This window comes from Cimex lectularius, unplaced genomic scaffold (genome assembly GCF_000648675.2).
Source record: "Cimex lectularius strain Harlan isolate CLEC.00 unplaced genomic scaffold, Clec_2.1 scaffold74, whole genome shotgun sequence".
Taxonomy (NCBI): Eukaryota; Metazoa; Arthropoda; class Insecta; order Hemiptera; family Cimicidae; genus Cimex; species Cimex lectularius.
In genome coordinates this window covers 731818-755404 of record NW_019392795.1, presented here as the reverse complement: position 1 = coordinate 755404, position 23587 = coordinate 731818, and the positions used below count along the sequence as shown (strand labels likewise).

General features: G+C 33.3%; 2 protein-coding genes across 8 annotated transcripts in view; one reads left to right on the top strand and one right to left on the bottom strand.

Moving 5' to 3' along the window:
- LOC106667633 (vesicular glutamate transporter 2) overlaps positions 1-23587 on the bottom strand; it is a 54747-nt gene that overhangs the window by 4764 nt on the left and 26396 nt on the right. For 3 of the 7 annotated variants that reach the window (XM_014395707.2, XM_014395701.2, XM_014395706.2), the window contains exons 2-3: positions 347-518; positions 52-285 (exon numbers count right to left, since the gene is read on the bottom strand). In XM_014395707.2, coding sequence (XP_014251193.1) covers positions 52-285; positions 347-394 — 282 coding nt within the window. In that variant the 5' untranslated portion in view covers positions 395-518. Of the gene's footprint in view, positions 1-51; positions 286-346; positions 519-1556; positions 1631-4514; positions 4590-6420; positions 6524-23587 lie in introns of those variants that run through there. The other 4 variants (XM_014395703.2, XM_014395704.2, XM_024227978.1 and 1 more) reach the window with 4 other exon arrangements.
- On the top strand, positions 12113-22703 carry LOC106667634 (zinc finger protein Xfin). The gene is made up of 4 exons (XM_014395708.2): positions 12113-12972; positions 19631-20425; positions 20488-20643; positions 21513-22703. The coding sequence occupies exons 2-4, from the start codon at positions 19631-19633 to the stop codon at positions 21879-21881; spliced, it is 1320 nt and encodes a 439-aa protein (XP_014251194.1). The 5' UTR covers positions 12113-12972; the 3' UTR covers positions 21882-22703.

The following is a 23587-nucleotide window of genomic DNA, read 5'->3' as shown; positions in this document are numbered from 1 at the left end:
TTTAATAGTACGAGTGTTTAATAGTGAGGTTGACTAGAGTTTCATCCCTACTTCGAAAACCCCTTCGATCACTCTCAAAAAGACGAGATAATAAACAGAAGTGTTGGCTATCGGCGGGGTTAAAAGCGTGAGGAGTGCTGTCGTCGAAACCCCAAGCATGTAGATTTTGGCTCCGCCGTACCTGTTACCGAGCCAACCGCCGAGGAGCTGAGTACATATATATCCGTAGAAAAACGAGCTCAGCACCAGACCTTTCGTCTTGGAATCCCAGTCAAAATCGGTTTTCTAAAAGCCAACAGAAGGATTTATTTAAAAAAACATCTCATGTCTTTTAAAACCAATCTACCTCAACAGTAGTGCCATTCTCTAGGGTCACGTTGTACGGAGACGTCATAGCGACTATAGCGACGCTAAGGTTGACCCTTAGTGAATATATGTTGAAAAATCCGAAGAAAGCTAGCAAAGCTACGACATGCCTCCTTCTTTCCCAAAACTTCCATCTTGAAGAACCCTGTCGGCTGCACGAAGGTTAAAAAATTAGAAATTCTTAAGAACGTACACAGTATAATCCAGTATAATAATTTTTGTTTTAATATAGAGCAAACAAATGTTTCTTCCAGTAAAGATGACAAAGTTAAAACTGCCATATTCAACCACGCCTAACATATAAATTTGGCCCTCTTGGCCACGCCCACTTTGGCCTGACTGTACTATATTCGAATATGGTCCAAATTAATTGGGATATTAGTTACTGAGACTTTATTTGCTCTATATAAAAATAGACTTATTTAGCCATACCTACACGGTAAAATAGATTTTTTAGCCATGCCAATACAGAAAAATCCACGTATTTAGCCAACCCAATGGGTGCAAAAATAATTATTTAGCCACGCCCACTCCGAAAAGTAGATCATTTAGCCACGCCCACTCCGAAAGTAGATCTATTTAGCCACGCCCACTCCGAAAATAGATCTATTTGGCCAAGCCCATATCGTAAAATTTGATATACCCTGGCACCTTACGGTAAAACCTAACGGTAGCCCAAGTATACGGTTTAACCAAGTTTAACAACCAAAGTTCATGATAAGAAATGTACTACCATATGCACTCGGTGAAATGGGCATATTTAGCTACTCCCTATATCACACTTGCCAACTTTGGTGTTGTAGAATTTAACCCGAATATATTACATTTTATTTCAGTTCAACGTGTCCTTTACGATTGAAATGGCCAATTTGGCCGAATTTGTTTCCGTGTCTAGTAAATAATTTTGGGAATTTTTTTCGCTTCAATCAAAGTATTTTTCCTGGCGTAACAAATTGGGTTTTGTAATAGTAATGAGATAATTGGTTAAATATGAAAATACTCTTTTATAAAGACATTTTTGATGGCCTTCCTTTTCATTGCTGTTGTTATTGAACATATTTTTATTGTTATTATAATGGATTCCTTTAAGAGCGATTTTTTGGAGTAGACAGAACTCATTTTTCCAAACATTTTTTTAATAATGAAATATCAATTGGATTTGTTGTTTTTTAACAATCTAAGACACTCACTCGGTTTCTGATAGACCGTGACCCCTTTCACCGATGCGGAAGCATTTCATTTTGAACTTTTAAAAAATTTGATTAAAGCTTTGCTTCTTGTGGTTTTCACTTAACTGTCCGTCGGTTTTGTTAGCCAATTGGAAAAATAATAAAGCGGGGTCGGGCAAATTTCCACGCGAGCGTTTTGCAACTTCCGGGAGAAAGGATAATGCTTGTGTTTTTATCCTTGATTGTTCGAAAAACAAACGGCACATTGACTTTACGATCTGGCCAGTTTTGTAATATTGATTTGGATTGACTGTTATTCAGAGTTAAATTGATATAAAAAGTGAAAGTTTAAGGTCGAGATTTCTTTTTGACACGACCTACTCCTGATTGTTCATTAATGGATACAGCTCGGGAATATCGGCCGCTTTTTTCCCAATGAGATCCCTGCAATGTAAAGTATGTCAAACCTGATAGAAAATTGCATCAGATTTTATTGTTATCAAATAAAATAAAACATTTGTGGTGGAATGCGCCTGGACCGTGGCCTTCGACGAGTTGAACTTCTCATATAACGAGTCGCCCTTGGGAAATAAAGCTTATCCGAACTCCTCCACTTGCTAAAACCGGCAATCTACGAAAAAGATTACAAAAATTGTTTTGTTTTTTTAAACGAACAAGCGCAAACATTAACATCAAATAGGTAAATTTTTTCCTTGAACAATTGATAATAATATACAATTATTAAATCAAAGACAAATGAAATATTATTTTTAATAAATGCAAGCCGTGAGAGTAAAAACAAAGTTATAACACACGTAATAACTTCACTAGTTTCGTGGTCCGTTTGACAAATTAATATCATACAATTAATTAAGGTTTTTAGCTGAGATAAAAAAGCCAATGGCACGAGCTGGTTCGAACCCACGATCTTCGGCTTGATACGCCGCTGCTCTACCACTTGAGCTATCGTGACCTTGATACATTCGGACACCAACTTCCCATCTCAAACCCACCTTGTGAATTTTCCCTCCTTGAGATGGGAAGTTAGTGTCCGAGTGGATCGAGGTCACGATAGATCAAGTGGTAGAGCAGCGGCGTATCAAGCCGAAGATCGTGGGTTCGAATCCCGCTTATGCCATTGACTTTTTTATCTCAGCTAAAAACCTTAATTAATTACACGTAATAACATCAATAAATATTTTCATAATCTTCGTTGATCAATTCTGGAAGAGGTTCACATTTTACGAAAACCGGCTAAGGTAAAAGGATTCGTGTATGGAACGAAATCACCCAATAAAGAGAATCTTTAAAATCTTCAAAAAAATTTTAAGCCCACACAAATACTCAATTTATTTTGTGGCGGTTTGTTTGTCTGTCTTATATTTATTATTATTCTATATCTTTATACTTATATAATAAATACTTTATTATGTATTATCTCTATCTAAATATCTATCTATCCATTTATCTACTTAGCCATCAATCTATCCATGCACAATTTATCTATCCATCCATATATCCATTTTCCTCCCTCTCTCTCTCCCTCTCATTTTCCTTTTTATTTCTCTCTCCCTCACCCTCTCTCTCATTTTTCCTCTTATTTCTCTCTCTCCCTCTCTCTCTCTCTCTCCTTTCTTTATGTTTCTTTTCGTATCTCTCTCCTCTCACTCTCCCTCTCGCTTACTCTTTTTTCTTTCTGTCTCTTACTCTCTTTTTTACCTACGTTTCTCTCTTTTCTCACTTTCTCTCTCTCTTTCTCTCTTCTTTTTTTGTTTCTTCTTTCTCTTACTCTCTCTTTTTCTTTATCTATGCTTCTCCCTTCTTTCACTCTCACTGTCTCTCTCTCGCTTCTCTCTCTCTCATCTCTCTTTTCTGTTTCGCTATGACTCTTTATTTCTCTCACTCTCCCTCTCTCTCCCCTCTATCTCTCACTCTATCTATCTATTCATCTATCTATTCAAATTGTAAATAAAGTTTTAAACATCATCATAATCACTCTCTCCTTTTCTCTTTCAATTTCTTTCGATTTGTATGTATGTGGATTTGTTAATACAATAAATGTATGTATATACACTTTGTTGTTTTTTTAAACAACTAAAATTCCGAGATTCTGTGTACATTGAGAAAGAGTGAAAGTACGCATAATGATGATGATGGATGGAAGTGTCAACAGTCTGTCCAAGCTTTCGACATAAATATAATACACGTAGCTTATTTATTTGTAAATACATAAATAAAAATCTTGTCGATATTATTTCCTTACTATTAATTACTTTTCATTTTAATGTGTAACTCACGTTCACAATATAAATTAAGGGTATTAAAATAAAAATCGTGATGTTTTTTAATTTTTTGTACGTTTCGAGCAATAACCGAATTTTCAGCCACCTTAACAGGCAACAAGATCGGAATAAGTAACTTATATTATCAGTAATATATAAATAAAAAATTATAGCGTCACTCTATTTTGATCTTGTTGAACATAGACCAATAATAAACGACAAAAAATAGAAAAAATACTGCGAATTTCAATTTTTTTTTTTTTTTTGATAATGTCATCCATCGTCTTTATGAATACTCTAATAAGCAAATTCAATTGGTAACAGGCTTTCGACCTATTTTAATTTTGTCAGTAACAACTAAATTTGCTTTTTCATAAAGAACATACTCTGATCCGGAGTATTCGTGATAGAAAGAGTGGTCGATTAAAATCATTTCTATGCCTGGGTCGATTAATCATAATTGTATATATACAATACGTTATATCTATATATAACCAAGAAATGACTATTACATTTCTTCAGAAAAACCCTCTTTTGAACAAATCTGTGATTTAAATCGGTACCCCCTCCCCTATAAATACCTTCACAGAGGAGACAGAGAAAGGTGATCAGATATCTAATACGAAGAGCCAGGAAAAATCAGTCAACAGGCGCTGAACACGTGCTGCTACATAAAAGCGGTTTCATGCTTACGTACATGTAACAGCGGACGTACCTCATGTACATGGTAGGAAACGAGGCAGGTCTCGAAGTACACGAGCCCGACGTCGACGTAGGTCTGATTTGAAAGAAAAGGGAAAAATCGTGGGTTTGCGCTTTTTAGCTGACAGAGGAAAAACAGTTTTATCCTTGAGAAAACAATCCTTATTTACCCTGAAGTAATGAACTACTTCGTCTGTTTCAATTTATTTTAATTTTATTTTTTTAATATTCCTGCCATTGGTAACTGGTGTTTTGTTGATTGTTTCCAAAATTTTAAAAATGAAGAATTTTATGAGTATTGAGTTTTTCAGAATTGCATATAATTCTGTTGATTTATGGCTGTTTTTCTAATTTATTGTTTACTTTTAATTCCACTATAGTATCTTAGGTTTAATCACTTTGGCTTTAGTTTGTTGTTTAGAATTTTTACTTAAGACTGGTACTTTTTGTTTTGTACCTACTAGCACTTTTGAAGATCAGGATCTTCTCTATGAATAAATCTATGTCTTAATTGATCTATACCTATTTTTAATAAAGACTATTAATTATCAATAAATTAAGGTTTTTAGTTGAGATTAAAAAGTCAGAGTCACGAGCGGGATTCGAACCCACGATCTTCAGCTAGACACGCCGCTGCTCTACCACTTGAGCTGTCGTGACCTCGATCCACTCGGACACTAACTTGTGTTCCCTTTTTTTAAGGGAAAAAATGGCAAAAAGGAGGGAAAATTCAAAAGGTGGCGTTTAGATAGGAAGTTAGTGTCCGAGTGGATGGAAGTCACGATAGCTCAAGTGGTAGAGTAGCGGCGTATCTAGCCGAAGGTCGTGGGTTCGAATCCCGCTCGTGACACTGACTTTTTTATCTCAACTAAAAACCTTAATTAATTGAAATATATTAATTGGTCAAGCGGACCACGAAAACTAGTGAACTATTATTTATTTTCCGTACAGGATTACAAGAATCTGGCTCTAAAATCATAATATTCACTAATGAAAAATTAAAATAGAATTATTTTTAAAAAAAGCCAATTATAAAAAGGAAAATCATATTTTCTAAGGTTAAATAAACAATAAAATATTCGTAAAAGGGCCTGAATTAGGAAGGGCAAGGGTTTGCATTAAATAGTTACATTATAGAAACACATTTGAATTTTCGTCTACTTTTTTTTATAAATTTGTCAACAATTAGAATATATTGAAAGGGATTTTCTTCTAGGAAATAGACGACAGATGAAGCCAAAATCAAAAGGGTGGGCGGAAATAGGCTTTAGACCCTCCTGACAAAATACGAGTTGAATCTGCCCTAAGCAAGTAACAATTTTCTCGTTTTGTAAAGTTGTCGTTAAGTAAACAGTAGAATGAAGTAGTAAACAGTGTCAACTTTCTTCCATCTGAGTTGAATGTTTTCTCCTTTGGGAAAATTGTCATATGAAAAATTGTTTTATAGCAGAAAGATAAAGCACGGACTGTAAGCACGTGAGAAATTCAAGAAATAAATAAAATCATTAAATACTTTCAGGTGGAAAGATAAGGAATTTGTACAAGGACAAAAATTAAGATAAACAGGCCATTATAGAAACGAGACATTAAATCAATTATAAATCTATTAAAAATGGAAATTGATTGAATAAATTTACACTTTTCCTTTAAGAGAAGAATTCCGTCAGGATTTTCAAATAATTATGGATATTAACTGGACATCACATCTCATTAGCTTTAGATCAAAGAGAAAAATTTGAATTTTCCAGGGATTTCATTATTAGAAAACCCATCGCCTAGAACTTAACTAGTTTATTTAATTTTTCCATGACTACTGTTTTTTATATCAGGTAATCAGGATTTTTGTCGAGTCTTGCAATATAAATTTACGTCCTTTTACGGGAAAACTATTGACGACTTACTCGGCTTGCTGCGATTCCATATGTGCGTCCGACTGGTCCGGGTTCTGAAATGTGACTGGGACTTACTTCGAGTCCACCAAGGACTTTCTCCGGGGATCAGCTGAACGCGGGACCGTTAACCGTACCGGGTCATGGTTCCGTCTTCCGCGTGGGCTTTCAACAAGAGCAGTTCTGCTCGTCAATGCCAAAAGTCCGAAGTTGCAAGTGGATTTGGGAGTTTCAAGAAGTTCACGCCTGAAGGTGAACTTATTGCACTCCAATAATCAGGCGATAGAATGAAATTGATATTTTCCAAAAAGCCAAAATTTGTTAGGATTTAAAATTAAAATAAAGCCACCAGCTAAAGCAATTTCGTTCAAGAAAAATTCGCGTAAATTGAAGAAGTCAGCCCTTAGCTTCAACCTGTTATAACCCTGATGTCACGTCATCCATAGCTGGATGATACATTTTTTTGCAATGAGCATGCAAAGTGTGTAAACATGGATACTAAGTGTTTTACATGAATGTTTAAATAAATTTGGCGCACAAAAATTTATGTATCTTAGAAACATGGCGTATTGTTGGCATACGCACAGGAAAAGCGAAACTTAGAGTATCCAGAACGAGAACCACCCACCCCCTATAACCGAAATATTTTTTCATCAATCCATTTTCTTTAAATTAATAGTATGGCTATTAAACAAAAATACTTACCATATCAAAATTTAAATAGTCAACTATTTTCCGGCATCCTGGCGATATGTCATGCAGGTATGCTAGTTTGGAGGACCCAGGACGAGACTTTCCACACCTGTTGACCGAAATGTTTTATACTTCAACCTATTTTCTTAAAATTATAGTTTGGATTTTCAACGATAATGCTTAACATGTCCCGATTGTAAATAACCAAACTGCTTGCTCGCCTTCTGATGAGACGATATGTAGGAAAAGCGAAAGTAGGATGGCCCTGGATAAAAAAAAATTAGCCACAATTGAAAGAAACGTTTTACGCATAATCTCATTTTCTTAAACTTGTCGTTGGACATTAACCAATGACACATAACAATTCATTATTCTAAATAATCAGCTATTTGCAAGCATCCTGACGCTATGTCACGAAGGAAAGTGAGACTTGGAAGACTCAGGACGAGAATTGCCCACGGCTATTACCAAAAAGTTCTATCTATCGTTCCATTTTCTTAAATTTATAGGTTGGAATTATAGTGCTTAACATTTCACTATTGTCAATTAACAATGTTTTTCACGAATCCGGACGATATGCCATGAAGGAAACGAGAGACTTGGAAGCCCTTGGATGGAAATAACCACCCCTAAGACTGAACTTGTTGCATCACCCCATTTTCCGAACTTGTTGGTTAGATATTCTGGTAAATAATCAAGATATGACAAGAAAGAAAGCAAGTCTTAGAAGACTCAGGAGGAGGTACCAACCCCTTTGACCGAAATGTTTTTACATCATCCCATTTTGCTAAATTTGTTGATTAGATATACAACAACACTTAATATGACATAATTGTAAATAGCAGTCTATTTTCCGGTATTGTGGTGACATGACGTGTAGAAAAGGCGAGACTGGGAGGAGCCAGGACGAGAATTACCCATTCCTAAAACCGGAGACTTTTATGCATCAGTTTTCTTAAACTTGTTGATAGATATTACCGAATGATACACAACAATTCCCCATAGAAATGATAGAAATGATAAATGATGGAGTGAGTGTGGTGTTCAATACTTTTTAAAAGGATAGTTCCTACCCACAGTAAGTTGTTTTGCAACGATCCGGATTTCGAGCCTTTTAGCTCATCATCAGGTTGAAGGACTTCTACAACCATCGACATGAATTGCCAAAGTGAACCCGCTGATACCTCCGCCAACGCGACGTTCCAATTATCAGCTGATTTTTTTAATGACGCTCAATTTGAACGTGCGAAGCGCGGATATTATAACACAAATAAATATTAGAATAATAAATACTTAATATTACTATANTATATGGAATTTCCATTGTAACTTCCAATCCAACCATAGCCCTAAGAACTTTACTTTTTTAACACACGGAAACGAAAGATGGTATTAGTTTTTTAACTGCATATTGGTCTTCTGAGAATAAAAATTAACTATTTTTTATGGCTGTTTGAACTCGAGTTTTTAGTTTTAAGGTGGGATCTTTTCGTATTTCATTACACTCATTATTATTTAGGAATTCTTCAACTTTAGAAACGTAATTCTGATTTTCAATGATAACTATACTATTTCCTTTATCGGTTTTTAAAACAACGTTGTTGTTACTTTTTAACTTTTTATCAATAGACCTAATTGTACATGGGATATTTAATTTATTTACGTTTAAGTTTACCAAGTTTTGTTTAATTATTTCAGCACATTTATATTTTATATTTGTAGTTATGTTACTACAATCCACCGATGAACCAAGAGATAGTAGTTTTTTTGTATCCAAATCTGTTTTAGGGACAAATTTTAAGCCTTTGTTTAATAAATTGGTTTCTTCTTTATTTAGTGCCATGTTTGTTAAGTTTATAACCCTTGGGTAAAATTTAACTGGAGTTTTTGGATCTTTATGGGTATTTTTATTTTTAAGTGAACCGTACTTTAAGCTTTTGATTTTTTTTAATCTAATATACCTTGTTTTTTATCAGTGATAATTTTAATTTTTGATCGCGTATCATAATCGAACTCATCCCATTCTACTTAAGACAATAATGATTTTCCCATTGTAAATGCATGTTTGCAGGCTCCTGGGCAATATGATCGTGGGAAAAGCGAAATTTGGCGAACCAGGACAAGAATTACCCACTTCTAAGACTGACTTTTCTTATGCATCATGTAATTATTAACCCGGAAACGGACCTTTAGGACCTTTAGGCTTTGTTCTAACTCCTAATTACCTGCTCTCTCTAAAATGCAAACATCCAGAACAAACATTACGCACACATGCACAAAGCTAAATCCCTTCGACTCTGAATCCCAACGACTCTGTCCAATGACTTTTACGTGTGAGGGGTTGGTCGAATAAAATCGCGTCAAAAGGATACTGGCCTTATTTACTGCCGATTGCTTTAATTTCTTAATTAAAAGTAGAAAGTGGGTAGTTGAGCGGCTAGAGAATTACCTCAAGGGACAGACCACAATAGAAGAATCAAGACATAGGACGTGCCCTGTTGGCAAATGCTGTTTCAGAGACCTCATTTTCTTAAATTTATAAATTGGATATTAAACCAAATGCTTTAATTGCCCAATTGTTCAATATCAACGTTTTTCATGAATCCTGATTAAATGACATGTAAAGTGTGACTTGGTGAACCCCAGGACGAGGACCACCCTATAACCATAGCATTATCCTATTTTTAAAACTTGACGGTTGGTTATTTCTCAAAAATGCTTTATATTTCATCATCGTAACTCGTCAAATTTGGCAAGCATCTGGGCTATATAACCCGCAGTAAAAGCGAGACTTCGAAGACCCAGAAGGAAAACCACCTACTCCCCTAGAACGAAATATTTTTACATCATCCCATTTTTTTAACTTGTTGGATATTCAACAATGCTTGATATGACGTTAATTGTAAATAACTGTCTATTTTCTGGCTTTATGGTGAACTGACACGCAGGAAAAGCGGTACTTAGGGGACTCAGGACGAAAATTACCTACCCCTAAAACGGGTCGTTTATGCATCGCATTTTCTTAAAATTGGTGGTGGGATATTGTGTGAAAACCATTGATGCTTAATATTTTACCTTTGTAAATGATCATCTGTTGTTGGCATCCTGGCGGTATAACGTGCAGGGAAGCGAGACTTGGAGGACCCAGGAAGAAAATTACTCACCTCTTATGACCAAAAGTTTTATAGTTTTATAAATCATCCCATTTTCTTAAACTTGTCAGATAGATATTCGACGATAATGCTTCATATTTTACAAATAACAACGATAAACTATTGCAGGCTTCCGGAGGACATGATACTTGAGAAAAACGTGACCTGGAGGACCCAGGACGAGAATTACCCACCCCATGAACGAACAGTTTTATGGGTGAATATCTTACAAGCTTGAAAATGATGATGTACGGGTAATTCTCGTCTTAGATCTTTCAGGTTTCACTTTTCCTGCATGATATCGCCAGGAGGAGAGCCACAATTATTGTGACATATTAAGCATTGCCACAGTATATCCAACCGGTAAATTTAAGAAAATGGTATGACCCAGAGAATGTATGGTTTTAGAGGTGTGTAATTTCGCGGTAGCCGCGTGGTTAGCATGAGAGACTCTCACGCCGCGGTCGTGGGTTCGATTCCCACCCCCCCCCCAAAAAAAAAAAAAAAAAGAGAATTTTGTTTGTCTGTTTGATGAGAGTAGGAGTAGGGTCTGACTTGATTATGCTGTATGTGTTTGTGTCTGTGATAATTTTGTTAATTTTTTCCCTGTACACTTTTTTACTGATTGCTACTGTTTGTTTCGTCTTATTAGCAGAAAGAATGAGTATGTCAGGATTATTTTTGAGAAAATTTTTGGTTTTGGTATATGTTTGTTGAGATAGGTTATGTTGATTTGTAGTGAGGTGTTGTGATTTGTTATTGTGTTAATGCATTTCGATCGTGTTATGTCTTTTTCTTCCTCTGTGTTTGTGGATTTTTGGATTGCATAGTCTACATCCGTAATTAATTTAGCTATTGGAAAGTCTGTTTTGTTGTAAGGAATGGAATGTTTGGGACCAAGTGATAGGAAGTTCTGGATTTCTGGAGGAATGATAGTTTTAGTTAGGTTTAGGAACCATTTATTTGTGTTAACAGATGTTTGTTTGTTGATTAAGTTATTTAATTTTTTGATGAGTTTGTTTTTGATTTTGTTGAAGTGGACGTTGTATGCATCATTTTGATGTGTGTAAAACTCTTCTAAAATGTCTGTAGGTATTCTATTGGCGGCACTGAGTTTTAATTAGTATAATTTTTGTGTTAGTGTCTTAATGTTTTTGATGCTCGTGGTGATAAATATCGATTAACTTTCACTAATCACCACACACATAAAAATTAATACTTCTCCTGGAAAAATGACACGAGTCTTGGAGAACAGAGGACAACAATTTCCCACCCCTAGTACCAAAACGTTTTATATTTTATACCATTTTCTTAAATTTAAAGGTTGGTATGGCACTAGTGCTTAATAATTCAGCATTGTCAATTACCAAAGTTTATCAAGAGGGCGGGCGATATGACACGCTGGAAAAGCTCGACTTGAAGGACCGAGGACGAGAATTACCCACCCCTAGTACCAAAACGTTTTATATTTTATACCATTTTCTAAATTTAAAGGTTGGTATAGCACTTGTGCTTAATATGTCAGCATTGTCAATTACCAAAGTTTTTCAGGAGTGCGGGCGATGTGACACGCTGAAAAAGGTAGACTTGGAGGACTCAGACGAGAATTACCCACCCCTAAAACTGAACCCACTCCTAGTACCAAAACGTTTCATATATTATTCCATTTTCTTAAATTTATAGGTTGGTTTAGCATTAGTGCTTAATATGTCAGTATTGTCAATTACCAAAATTTATCAAGAGTGCGGGCGATATGACACGCTGAAAAAGGTAGACTTGGAGGACTCAGACGAGAATTACCCACCCCTAAAACTGAACCCACCCCTAGTACCAAAATGTTTTATATTTTATTCCATTTTCTTAAATGTATAGGTTAGTATAGCATTAGTGCTTAATATGTCAGCATTCAATTACCAAAGTTTATCAAGAGTGCGGGCGATATGACACGCTATAGGAAAGCTCGACTTGAAGGACCCAGGATGAGAATTACCCACCCCTAAAACTGAAACCCCCCAGTACCAAAACGTTTTATATTTTATACCATTTTCTTAAATTTATAGGTTGATATGGCACTAGGGCTTTATATGTCAGCATTGTCAATAACCAAAGTTTATCAAGAATGCGGCGATACGACACGCAGGACAAAGAAGTCTTAGACGACCTTAATGTAAGAATTAGCCCCCTTGTCCGAAATGATGTAATTTTGAAATTGACAATCCTAGTTTCTTAGTTGATGGTAGTATTTTTGATGGAATTTAGCCCAATTTGACAAGTGTTTTGTATAAACTTTTGAGGGTAGCAGAATCAAAAGGGTTGTGTTTGGCGGTCGAGGGTGGGCGTCGTCTACCCCAGTTGAGGGCCATAGTCACCAGTCAGCTTATGCAGTGAATTTTTTCTTCTTCTTTTTCTCTTTTCCGTTAAGTCCGATTCGGATCGATAGGATTGGTTTGGCCGGAACGCGCCGAGGGCGATCCACCCCGTCGAGTTTGGGGCCTCTCTCCCCTCGTCCCAATCGATAATAATGCGCATGATTTATCGATTTATTAACTGAACTGGCTCACACAGGCCGACGCTCACAGTGCCTCACGCCTCACGGCTTTCCTCGCCCAGTTTTTGAGCCGGATTTTCGAAAAGTGCGAGAAGGGCCGAGACTTGGGATCGCCTTTCACGACGGACTTCCTCCCAGCGGCGGACCAACCCCGTTTCACGCCCAGCCCCAGTGAGTCGGCCTCCTTTTTACAACTCACCCCATAACCTTCGGTTTTGTTTATTTCAACCCCCTGGCCCATGTCACATTTGACGTCTTCCGACTAAATACGAGAAGCCATTCAATTCGTCTTTCATCCTCGCCATTTAAATTTTTTTTCCTCTCCGTTTCATTGATCCCTGGCTCGCCTTCCTTTGACAAAAGTGTCAAATCGATAATATACTCCGCTTGATTGATGACATTGACTTTTATTGATTTTTTTTCTGAACTGCGTGGTGTATTTATTGCTGTATAAAAAGTATCTTTCTTTAAAAAAAAAAATAAAAAAATATATAACTGCCTTGATAAAAAACAAAACACAACGGTTTAAAACAGAAATATTGAAAATATATTTTTTACATTGGAAAACCGGTCCGACAAATGTTGAAATCGGTTTGAAATTAAAAAAGAATTGACATCTGCATCACTCATAAAATTTTAATCAAGTTTCTAAAATGCAGCAATGTCAAGAATAATGCGGTGTTTTAACATCTTTAACATTTATACATGTACTTCCAAAGATCTATTAAAATAATATAATTTTTGAGGTAGAACTGTCGGACTGTATCTGAAATCGGATTTTTCTATTATAAACGATTCGGCTAATTGTACATATAAAAATAAATGAGCAAGAATATTTAGACACAATTATTGGAGTTCAGTTTAAAAAATAAACAATAAATAGATAAAAGTACGCCAAGACAAGCAAATAAGCACAAACTGAAAACTAAACATAATTTTTGTTTGAATTGTAAATTTTTCGTAATAATTTACAAATCAGCCATTAATTAAATTAAAATTGATATTAAAATTTTAACAGTTCTATCCGGTTCTTAATATAAAATTAAGACCTTAAATGATATTTATGCATAAATTTGATGAAGTTAGTAGATTATCCAAAATTAAGACAAAATGGCAAAAACAATCTTTAAACAATTTAATACAAAGATCTAGTAAAATAATATAATTTTTGAGTTGGAACTGTCGGACTGTATCTGAAATCGGATTTTTCTATTGTAAACGATTCGGCTAATTGTACATATAAAAATAAATGAGTAAGAATATTTAGACACAATTATTGGTGTTCAGTTTAAAAAATAATCAATAAGTAAATAAAAGTACGCCAAGACAAGCAAAGAAGCACAAACTGAAAACTAAACATTATAATTTGTATTTGGATTGTAAGTTTTTCGTAATAATTTACAAATCAGCCATTAATTAAATTAAATTAAAATATATATTAAAATTTTAACAGTTCTATCCGGTTCTTAATATAAAATTAAGACCTTAAATGATATTTATGCATAAATTTGATGAAGTTAGTAGATTACCCAAAATTAAGGCAAAATGACAAAAACAATCTTTTAATTTAATTTCAAATTAACAATTTAACACAAAGATCTATTAAAATAATATAATTTTTGAGTTGGAACTGTCGGACTGTATCTGAAATCGGATTTTTCTATTATAGACGATTCTGCTAATTTACAAATAAAGTACTGAGCAAGAATACTTACACAATTGTTGGATTTCATTTAAAAATAAATAAAACTACGCCAAGACAAGAAAGTATCTCAAACGTAAACCTAAAAATTGTAATTTGTGTTTAAATTGATTTTTCGCAATAATTTAATTTAATCAGCCATTAATTTAATTTATTTTATTTAATTAAAATTGATATTAAAATTTTAACAGTTCTATTCGGTGCTTAATCTAAATTAAGACCTTGAATAATTTTTATGCATGAATTTGATTTATTTATTTATTTATTTATTTACGGATCGAAATCCACTATAAAAAAAGACATTTTACAATAACAAAAAATATAAATAATATATGTAAAAATACAAATAATATATATAACAGAATAGGGGCATGGTAATAATATAAATGGTAAATATAAATGATAAATATAAAAATACAATTAAAGAGTAAAAACAACAACAAAAATGAAAGACATAATTACTAACCAAATAAGGCAGAGAAAACAAAATAAAGCTGAAAGACAATTGAAAATACAATAATTAGGTACATATTTAATGAAAATAATGCTCTTTGTAAATATATAATAAGACTAGAGTGCGAGAATTAGTTGAACCAGTAAATGACATAAATTGTAATAATTTTGTACAGTATAAAATATAAAAGCATTCAACTAAGGTTGTAGGTTAAGGTTTTTCACAGATTGCATAGAACTATTGAAGAAGTCAATGCTTGCAGATGTTGTTATTCTTGATCATCATTCTGTGTAGAGGGGAAGAGAGCATGTAGTTAGAGCTTTGGAATTCAATATAAAATAATTTATAGGTTTTAAGAGAGTGTGGAGGGACATGTAGCTGTAGTTGAGAGAGGAGATAAGGACTATCAATGAGATTGTTTAATAATTTAAATGCAAAAACAATATCAAAGTAATCCCTTCTTAGTGCCAGTTCGAAAAGTTTAAATTCAGAGCAGATTCCAGGGTAGGCAGAATTCGGAGGAAGATTGAGTTTGTAGGAAAGTTTTTTAAAAATTTGTTTTGTACAGATTGAAGAATTTTTTGCTAATTTAGATAGAATGGGTTCCAAACAGGTGTAGCATATTCTAGTATGGGTTGTACAAAATCTTTATAAAGATGGACAAAACATAGAGGATTTTTAAATTCGTAGGTGTTCCGGATGTTGAAACCTAGCATCTTCGTAGATCTATTTTTTATTGAAGTTCTTTAAACTTGAGTTTTTGATCAAAAAGCACACCAAGATCCTTTACGACCTCAACTCGCGTTAAAAGAGCATCATGGAGAGTATAGAGATAAATAAAAGGTTGTTTCTTATGAGAGAATGTAATTGTGTAGCATTTGGAAACATTAAGAGCAAGTTTGTTATTAGAGCACCAGGTTAGCACATTATTGATAGAATTTTGTAATTGTAAGCAATCGGAAGGAGAAGTGATTATGGAATAGATTTTCAGATCATCAGCAAATAATAAAAATTGAGCAGAAGGAAGAGCAAGATGGATATCATTAATAAATAAGAGAAACAAAACTGGTCCAAGATGAGACCCTTGCGGGACTCCCGAGGAAGCCGCAAAGGGACATGATTTAAATTATTTTATTTTGACTATTTGTTTTCTGTCGGAGAGAAAGCTGGATAACCAATTCAAGATAGTTCCGGTGAAACCATAATCCATTAGTTTCCTTAACAGTATTGTGTGATTTACTTTATCGAAAGCTTTAGAAAAATCAGTATACACTGAGTCTAAGTAGATGAAGTACTTATTACCCTAAATAAAGACAAAATAACAAAAACAATCTTAAACAAATTAAAACAAAGTTAAACTAAGTAACAATTGGATTTTTTTTTTCGAATTCCCAAAATATTTTACGATAAATTTATTGTCAAGCAAACTTATGAAAAAAATCAAGCAGTCTTATGAAAAAAAAAATAGTCTTGGTGAGTTGTTTTAGCAACTTATTTTATTTTATTTTTTTTTAACTTTTAGTAATCATTTTTCTCTGCCTACATTTAGGCCCTGAACCTATACTTGGGGTTACAAAAACTACAAAAACAAATTCAGAATCCTCCATCAGAATAGATCCAGAATGGATTAAGAAAAAAGAGTAGTGGATAAACCCCGTTTACTAGTATCCATCATCATCATCAATACCACTGAGACAAGCAAAATACAACAAACTGGAAATTAAACATTACCGTAATAATTTTCTAAGTTTGTTTTAGTATTGAAAATTTTTAAACCAATCATTTCATAACACTGATTTCATAAAAAAGATATTTCGTCTTCATTCAAGCTTGAATTCACAAAATATTTTACAATAAACTTATTGTCAAGCAAACCCTGCTTACTAGTATCCATCATCATCATCATCATCAATACATTTTCACTTTATTATGCCAGTAAAAATGTTTTGTACAGTAATTTGTACCCTTGGGCATGATTGATGGTTGCCGTTCAGTGGAAGTATCTTATTGAATGGTTCATTTTCAAACTTCAGTAGAATAAGTAATTATTCTTAGCCACTGGCCAGTTTAGACAAGTTTTGCAGCTAAGAAATCGTTTTTAAATATTTTATATAGCGAATTAAAATTTTCAGTCGGTTCCTATCTGGTGCTGGTAAGATATTTTAAGTAGATGGGCATCCAACATGACCAGGAAGCAGAAGCCACCAGTTAATCGTACATCTAAATATTTTAAATTTAAAAAATATTAATACACGTATATTTAACATAAGTTGCCAAAGAAAAAATTCAGATGTCTAAATCAAAGTATATATTCTTCTAAAGATTAAAAAAAAAAAAAAAACAGCCTGTACTACAAAAAAAGAAATATTGGGAAATTCTAGTTTTCTTTTTTTGTCAGTAACAATTTGTTGTTTTTTTACATACAATTAAAAACTACTTAAGATTAAACAATATGTAAAGTAAGAAAATAGCTTAAAAAAATGTTTCATATAAATATACTTTAAAAAAAGATCACGTTTATATTATTATTTTAAATTGTCTTTGTAAAATAATATAACATATTTTAAAATTTTATATAAATAGTATTCAAAAACAATTACATAAAAATATGTTGATTAAGTAAGTAAAAATAAATATATTTTGTGCATATTTAGATTAATTATATTCAGTAAAATTTTAATTAGGAATAATATCAGTTAAATATGAAAATATATACGTATACATACATACACATTCAGAATTGAAAGATAAATAATTTATATGAAAAACATTTTATTGTTGTAGATATAATGAAAGATAATTTAATTTAAAATATACATAATGGCATGAGCGGGATTCGAACCCACGATCTTCGGCTAGATACGCCGCTGCTCTACCACTTGAGCTATCGTGACCTCGATCCACTCGGATATGAACTCCCCATCTCAACCTCACCTTATGAGTTTTCCCTCCGTTTTGCCATTAGGCCAATGGATGCCAAATTGGCAAAAAGGAGGGAAAACTCATAAGGTGGGGTTGAGATGGGGAGTTGATGTCTGAGTGGATCGAGGTCACGATAGCTCAAGTGGTAGAGCAGCGGCGTATCTAGCCGAAGATCGTGGGTTCGAATCCCACTCGTGCCATTAACTTTTTTCATCTCATCTAAAAACCTTAATTAATTGTAATGATTTAATTGGTCAAGCGGACCACGAAATTAGTGAATATACGTAATAATTCAAGATTTAACATGTCTGCACACTTGACTGTAGAATGAAGAAAAATAATAATAATTATTATTATTATTATTGGCTAAACGCATCATTCTGTCAATAGGAGTATTTTTACTGTAGTTAGTACAATGGCAGGAAATTGGAATGGTAGGAAAATTGTGTAATGTTAGGAAAAATTGTTATAATAAATTGAAATTTTCACATGGTACCAGGTAAAATATTTTAAGTAGGTGGACATTTGACATATAGGAGGCAGAAGCCACCAGTTAATCATGCATTTAATAGGTTAAATTTAAAAACTGGTAATCCATATCCATCACACATCGAGATTGATCAGCATAGAGTATTGATCAGACAATGCAAAATTTAAAAAAAAGTAAAGCAAAGTTTGTACTTCTAAAGACCTATTCAAATAATTTAATTTTTGAGTCTGAACTGTCAGATATACTTGAAATCAAGAGTTTTTCATTATAGATTATTTTGAAATTGTACAATTTTTTAGAAAGAAATGACTGCTCCCACAAATTAGCCAACAAAAGACCATCACACTCTTAGATATGTAATTGTATTTATGATTTGAATAACCTATATCTTATATGCTTTAATGATGGCTTTGGCCAAAGCTTTTGTCTTTATTTTTTGCTTAGAATTTCATTCATTTTTAGGAGGTAAGCTTTATGACAAAAGAGTACAGGTTTAAAAATATTGTTAAATATCTACATTTAGTAATAAAGACTTTAATAATAAATCTTAAAGGGGGCGTCGGTGGCCACAACGGTTTAGGCATTGACACGGCGCTCATCACTGTAAGGTAAAGGTCCCGGGTTCGAATCTAGCAGCCTGACATACTTACAAATGGGTTTTTTTCAAAAACACCGGCACCCCAAGGGTTGATATGACCTCTGCTGTTGCAAAAAAAAATCTTAAATAGCTAAAAACAAATTGCAGAATCATCTGTAATGAAAAGTTCAATTCGTGCTCGGATGAAGACAAAATTCAAATATTTTTATGAGAACAATGTTAAAAAATTACTGATTTAAAAAATTTTATAACCAAAAATTAAACTTAGAAAATTATTACAACAATAATATTTAAGTTCCAGTTTATGCTACTTTTTTTTAATTTATTTTGTTTTTAAATTGTGACTAAGTTTAACTTTGTTTTAAATAATAATCATTAAGGAGTCTTAATTTTAACATTATGCATTGAAAATGTTGCCCTGAGGTGCTGAAATATTTTTAATAAATTTTAAAGAACTTGATTTTTGACTAGATTTAAGTAAATTTAAATAAATGAAAACTGAAATTTCACAATTGCATAAAATTAATTGCCAAAAATCTAATTAATTTTCATACTTTTAAACATTATACATTCATTTTATTGAGATGATTTTTCATAATCATAATTTCAGTAATCTTAGTTGCTTAAACTTTTTAAATAATTGGATTTTTGTTTTAATTTCAGATGATGGCGAATAGTCATTTGGCAGAAAAATACCAACTAAAGTGGCACAGTCACAGTACCCACCTTCACAGTTCTGTGGCAACGTTATACCGATCCGATAATTTTACAGACGTTAACCTTGTCACATGCGATGGTAGGTCTTTGTCAGCGCATCGTTTTGTTCTTTCAGCATGCAGCTCTTATCTCAACCGTATACTTCATGTGAGCTCTGTCGGTTCGTCACCCAGCTCGAACTTAGTCATCGTACTACCACCTGAGATCTCCTATCGCACTCTGGTCCTTCTTCTGCAGTACATGTACAGTGGAGAGGCGACTGTGAGCAACGAACAGCTCAACGGTGTTCTGAGAGCCGGTGAGATCCTTAGGATCAAAGGACTCTGCAGGCACGAAAGGAAGTTCGTCGACAACCAGGAAACCTCAAGAGCCGAATCCTCAAGCGGTGACAGATCTTCAGTGAATAATTACTATATCAATAATAGAACACCGACAAATTTTGAAAAAAATCATGAAAAAGCTGCATGCTCGAATCAATCCTATCGTTCGAAACCTTCGCCAAAATCTTCAAACAATGAAAACAAAGAAAACAACAACTCAGAAAATAATAAAAACAAACGTAGCTCTAGTGATAAAGGTATTAAAGACAACAGAGAAATCGTGGGACAAGAGCCAAATGAAATCATTATAGAGGAAAACATGAAAATAGAACTTTTAGTTAAAGAAGAACCTATTGACTGGGATGATAATGACGAAGATGGAACCATATCACAAGACGAGGCTGAACATGACATAAAACAGGTAATGTCAAAAATGTAATTTATAAACATCCACTACATATTTTTATTTTTTTCCCCCAACAGGAACGATTAATGCGTGACGACTGCGATAATAATCTATATGCTCCACTCACATGTGACATGTGCCAAGAAACGTTTACATCTCCGGCCCTCTGGGTACGACATATAGAAACACATCCGGCATCAGATCTACCACATAAAAGAAGGAAAAAGACACCGGTATTTATTTTTTTTATAAATTCTTTTCTTGTTTAAGTACAATAAGAAAGAAATTTAAGGTGTGTACACTTATTTTTTCATTCCCATTATTCCAAAAAAATCTGGGATTCATCATGAATTCGATCCCTCAACATACATCCCTTGACTCCCCGTAAGAATTTCATTTCTGATGCTTGCTCTCATTATGTTATGATCTCAAATTTTGCTTCACTTTTGTCAGCAATGGGATTTCCATCACTTTGTAATAATTTGAGCTTAGTTAATGGTGCCACTTTTTGGAACCGTCCAATATTTGCGGTTATAGCTCAGGTCACAGCTTGGTGTGCAATACCTGCTCCTTTATTGCATTATCAATTATAATTTTTTATCGAGTGGTTGAAAAGAATATTGAAACTGGGTCCATTTGAAGTTCTGGAAGGAGATTGTCAGGAGTGTTTAGTTCACATCGCCATCATTGATGTAGATGGTAAAAAGAACAGGTGATAAACAACATCCATGCCAGACACCTCGATTAATTTCTATCATCCCAGTATTGATAATTTGGTCTTCACATCCCCTATCACTCCTGTGACCGTTGTTTCTATAATAAGCTTGTTCTTTAGAAGCAATAAGCTGTCTATCCAACATAAAATCAGTAAAAGCAATAGTGTTTGCAGGTTAAACTCTATCAGTTATTTTTGATGAATATTTCATAATTGCTTATTTTTAATTTAAAAGTTTTCAATTTTTCAACAATTAATTTTTTTGGCCTTTAATTTAAAAAAATCCTATATAATTTTTTGTCTGGAGGCTAATTTCACCCCGGTTTGTGGTGTACTTTGTAGCATTTATCTTTCATTTCAAATTTTCATGTAAAATTTAAATTTCAGGGCGGAGAAGAACAGGACGATGATGAGGAATTCCCCATATTGAGATGCGAACTGTGTCAGGGCGTGTTCACATCGCCGGCCGAGTGGGTCAAGCACATACAGGGCGCGCACACCGAGGAACAACTTGCTCTGAACAACAGCACGAAGCACAATCGCAAACTGCCCAAAGTGTCGTGCAACTCTTGTAACAAAACGTTCCCGAGTCTCGCTTCGATGATAATCCACAGCAGGACGCATACCGGAGAGAGGCCATATACTTGCTACGTCTGTGCCAAAGGATTCAACGTCAAAAGCAACCTTCTACGCCACCTACGCACCCTCCATGACCACCTCATGCACCCAGGGAATGCCTCCGTTAAAGATACTTAAACTGTTTTTGTTTTTACCAACCAATAAAAAGGTTGTAAATTTAAGTTAATTTATTATTTTCATATTGTTTATATTAAAATACAAAAAATTGACTGAATACTTTTTTGTTTGTTTTTTGTTTGCTTCTTGTTACTTTTTTGTTTATTTAGTTTATTTGCTTTTAGTCACAATGTGCAAATAGTATTACCTTCTTTATAATATCTTAATGCACATGTGTATCTACCGGGGTGACCTTTGATACCTCACTTTGTACCTAGATTTCACATAAGCACTTTAAATTATTAATGAAACAGCGATAATTAGAAAATCAATAATTCATCAGTCATTCTTTTATGAAAAAATCCAATTTTTTAATAATTAATCCTGGGAGGATAAAAATTTGCACCTGATTTTTTTTTTTTTTTTTAATAAACAAAAAGAAAAGGACACCCAGTTTAAGTGAGAATTTTCAATTTAAATTGAGTAATTCACATGATGTGTTATGAATATTGATTGTTTAGATCGAATATTATTGAATAGGAGGGCACATTGACTTCTTGTGCCGTCTCCCATGGTAACTTCAACTTTTGTACCTTGATTATTTTGTCCTAGTAATAATCTAGTTCTAGAGATTTTCTTTTAAATTCTCTCAATATTAAGAGTAGATGTTTTTTGAATTTATAAAAATTGACAAAAAAAAATCCCTTAAAACTTAAATTGGTATTGTATAAAGTTTAAAGAGATAAACTATGTAAATAGGATTTCGACTTTTTGAAAGAAACAAAACAAAAAACATTCTTTCGTCATTTTTCCACGGATATTTTTCAACTTTAGCAACGTGTCAGCCCATTTAAAAAAATTAAATAATTGATACAAGATCTTAAAGGAATAAATGTAAAAATAAAAATATCCTCTTAGAACTCCAAACTATAAATGTTACCAAAGTTGTTAAATTGCTCAGATGTGTGATTTTTTTCTTAGTATATAAATATTTATTAGTGAAAGTTTTTGAATGTAAACTTTTTTTTTTAAATCAATAGGTGTTTAAAGATATAAAATTAAAAGTCATGTATTACACTATGAAATCATGACTTTTCCTCTTGTAAAGTTAATTATTATTTTTCTATTAATATTTATTTAACTTAAGTATTATTTGTTTGTTTTTTAATGACATTGTGATTTGTGTATATTATTGTTCTTGCTCTATTATATGTTTTGATGTGTTAGTTATAATCGCTTTACTTATTATTACTTAATATTTTCCACTGTACGATTCATTTTTTATTACTAATATTTTGCCAAAATATCCAGTCTTCTTGAAATGTATATATTTTCGATCTTTAAAATAAAAATACAATATATCTTCCACTGAACTTTCAAAAAAAAAAACTATTCAAATAGTTTGTTAATGTATTAAGTGTAAGTAATGCTTTTATCGATATGATTTTCTCATAATTTGTCATTATGAGATTATACATAGTTTGATTGTAATATAACACTGTTTTATAACTTCAAAAAATATAAGTGTGTAAAAATATTTTTTTTCTTCATCACAACCATGAACAGATTCAACGTATTTTATCTTTTAGTTTAATGTTTATATCTATAATAGAATATCTTTTATATTCTAAATTGAATATCTGGGCATTACTGGCAATGAGAATGACCCCCCCCCCAGGAAATATGCCAGAGAGATCAAGAGTCTGGTATTACAAACCAAAGAATAG

What these genes read in the sequence shown, in the direction of transcription:
- LOC106667634 (XM_014395708.2), top strand. Translation starts at nt 19,631, where the DNA reads ATGATGGCGAATAGTCATTTGGCAGAAAAATACCAACTAAAGTGGCAC. An exon ending in CTGAACATGACATAAAACAG is followed by an intron (nt 20,426 to 20,487) that starts GTAATGTCAAAA and finishes TTCCCCCAACAG; the next exon opens with GAACGATTAATGCGTGACGA. An exon ending in AAAGAAGGAAAAAGACACCG is followed by an intron (nt 20,644 to 21,512) that starts GTATTTATTTTT and finishes TTTAAATTTCAG; the next exon opens with GGCGGAGAAGAACAGGACGA.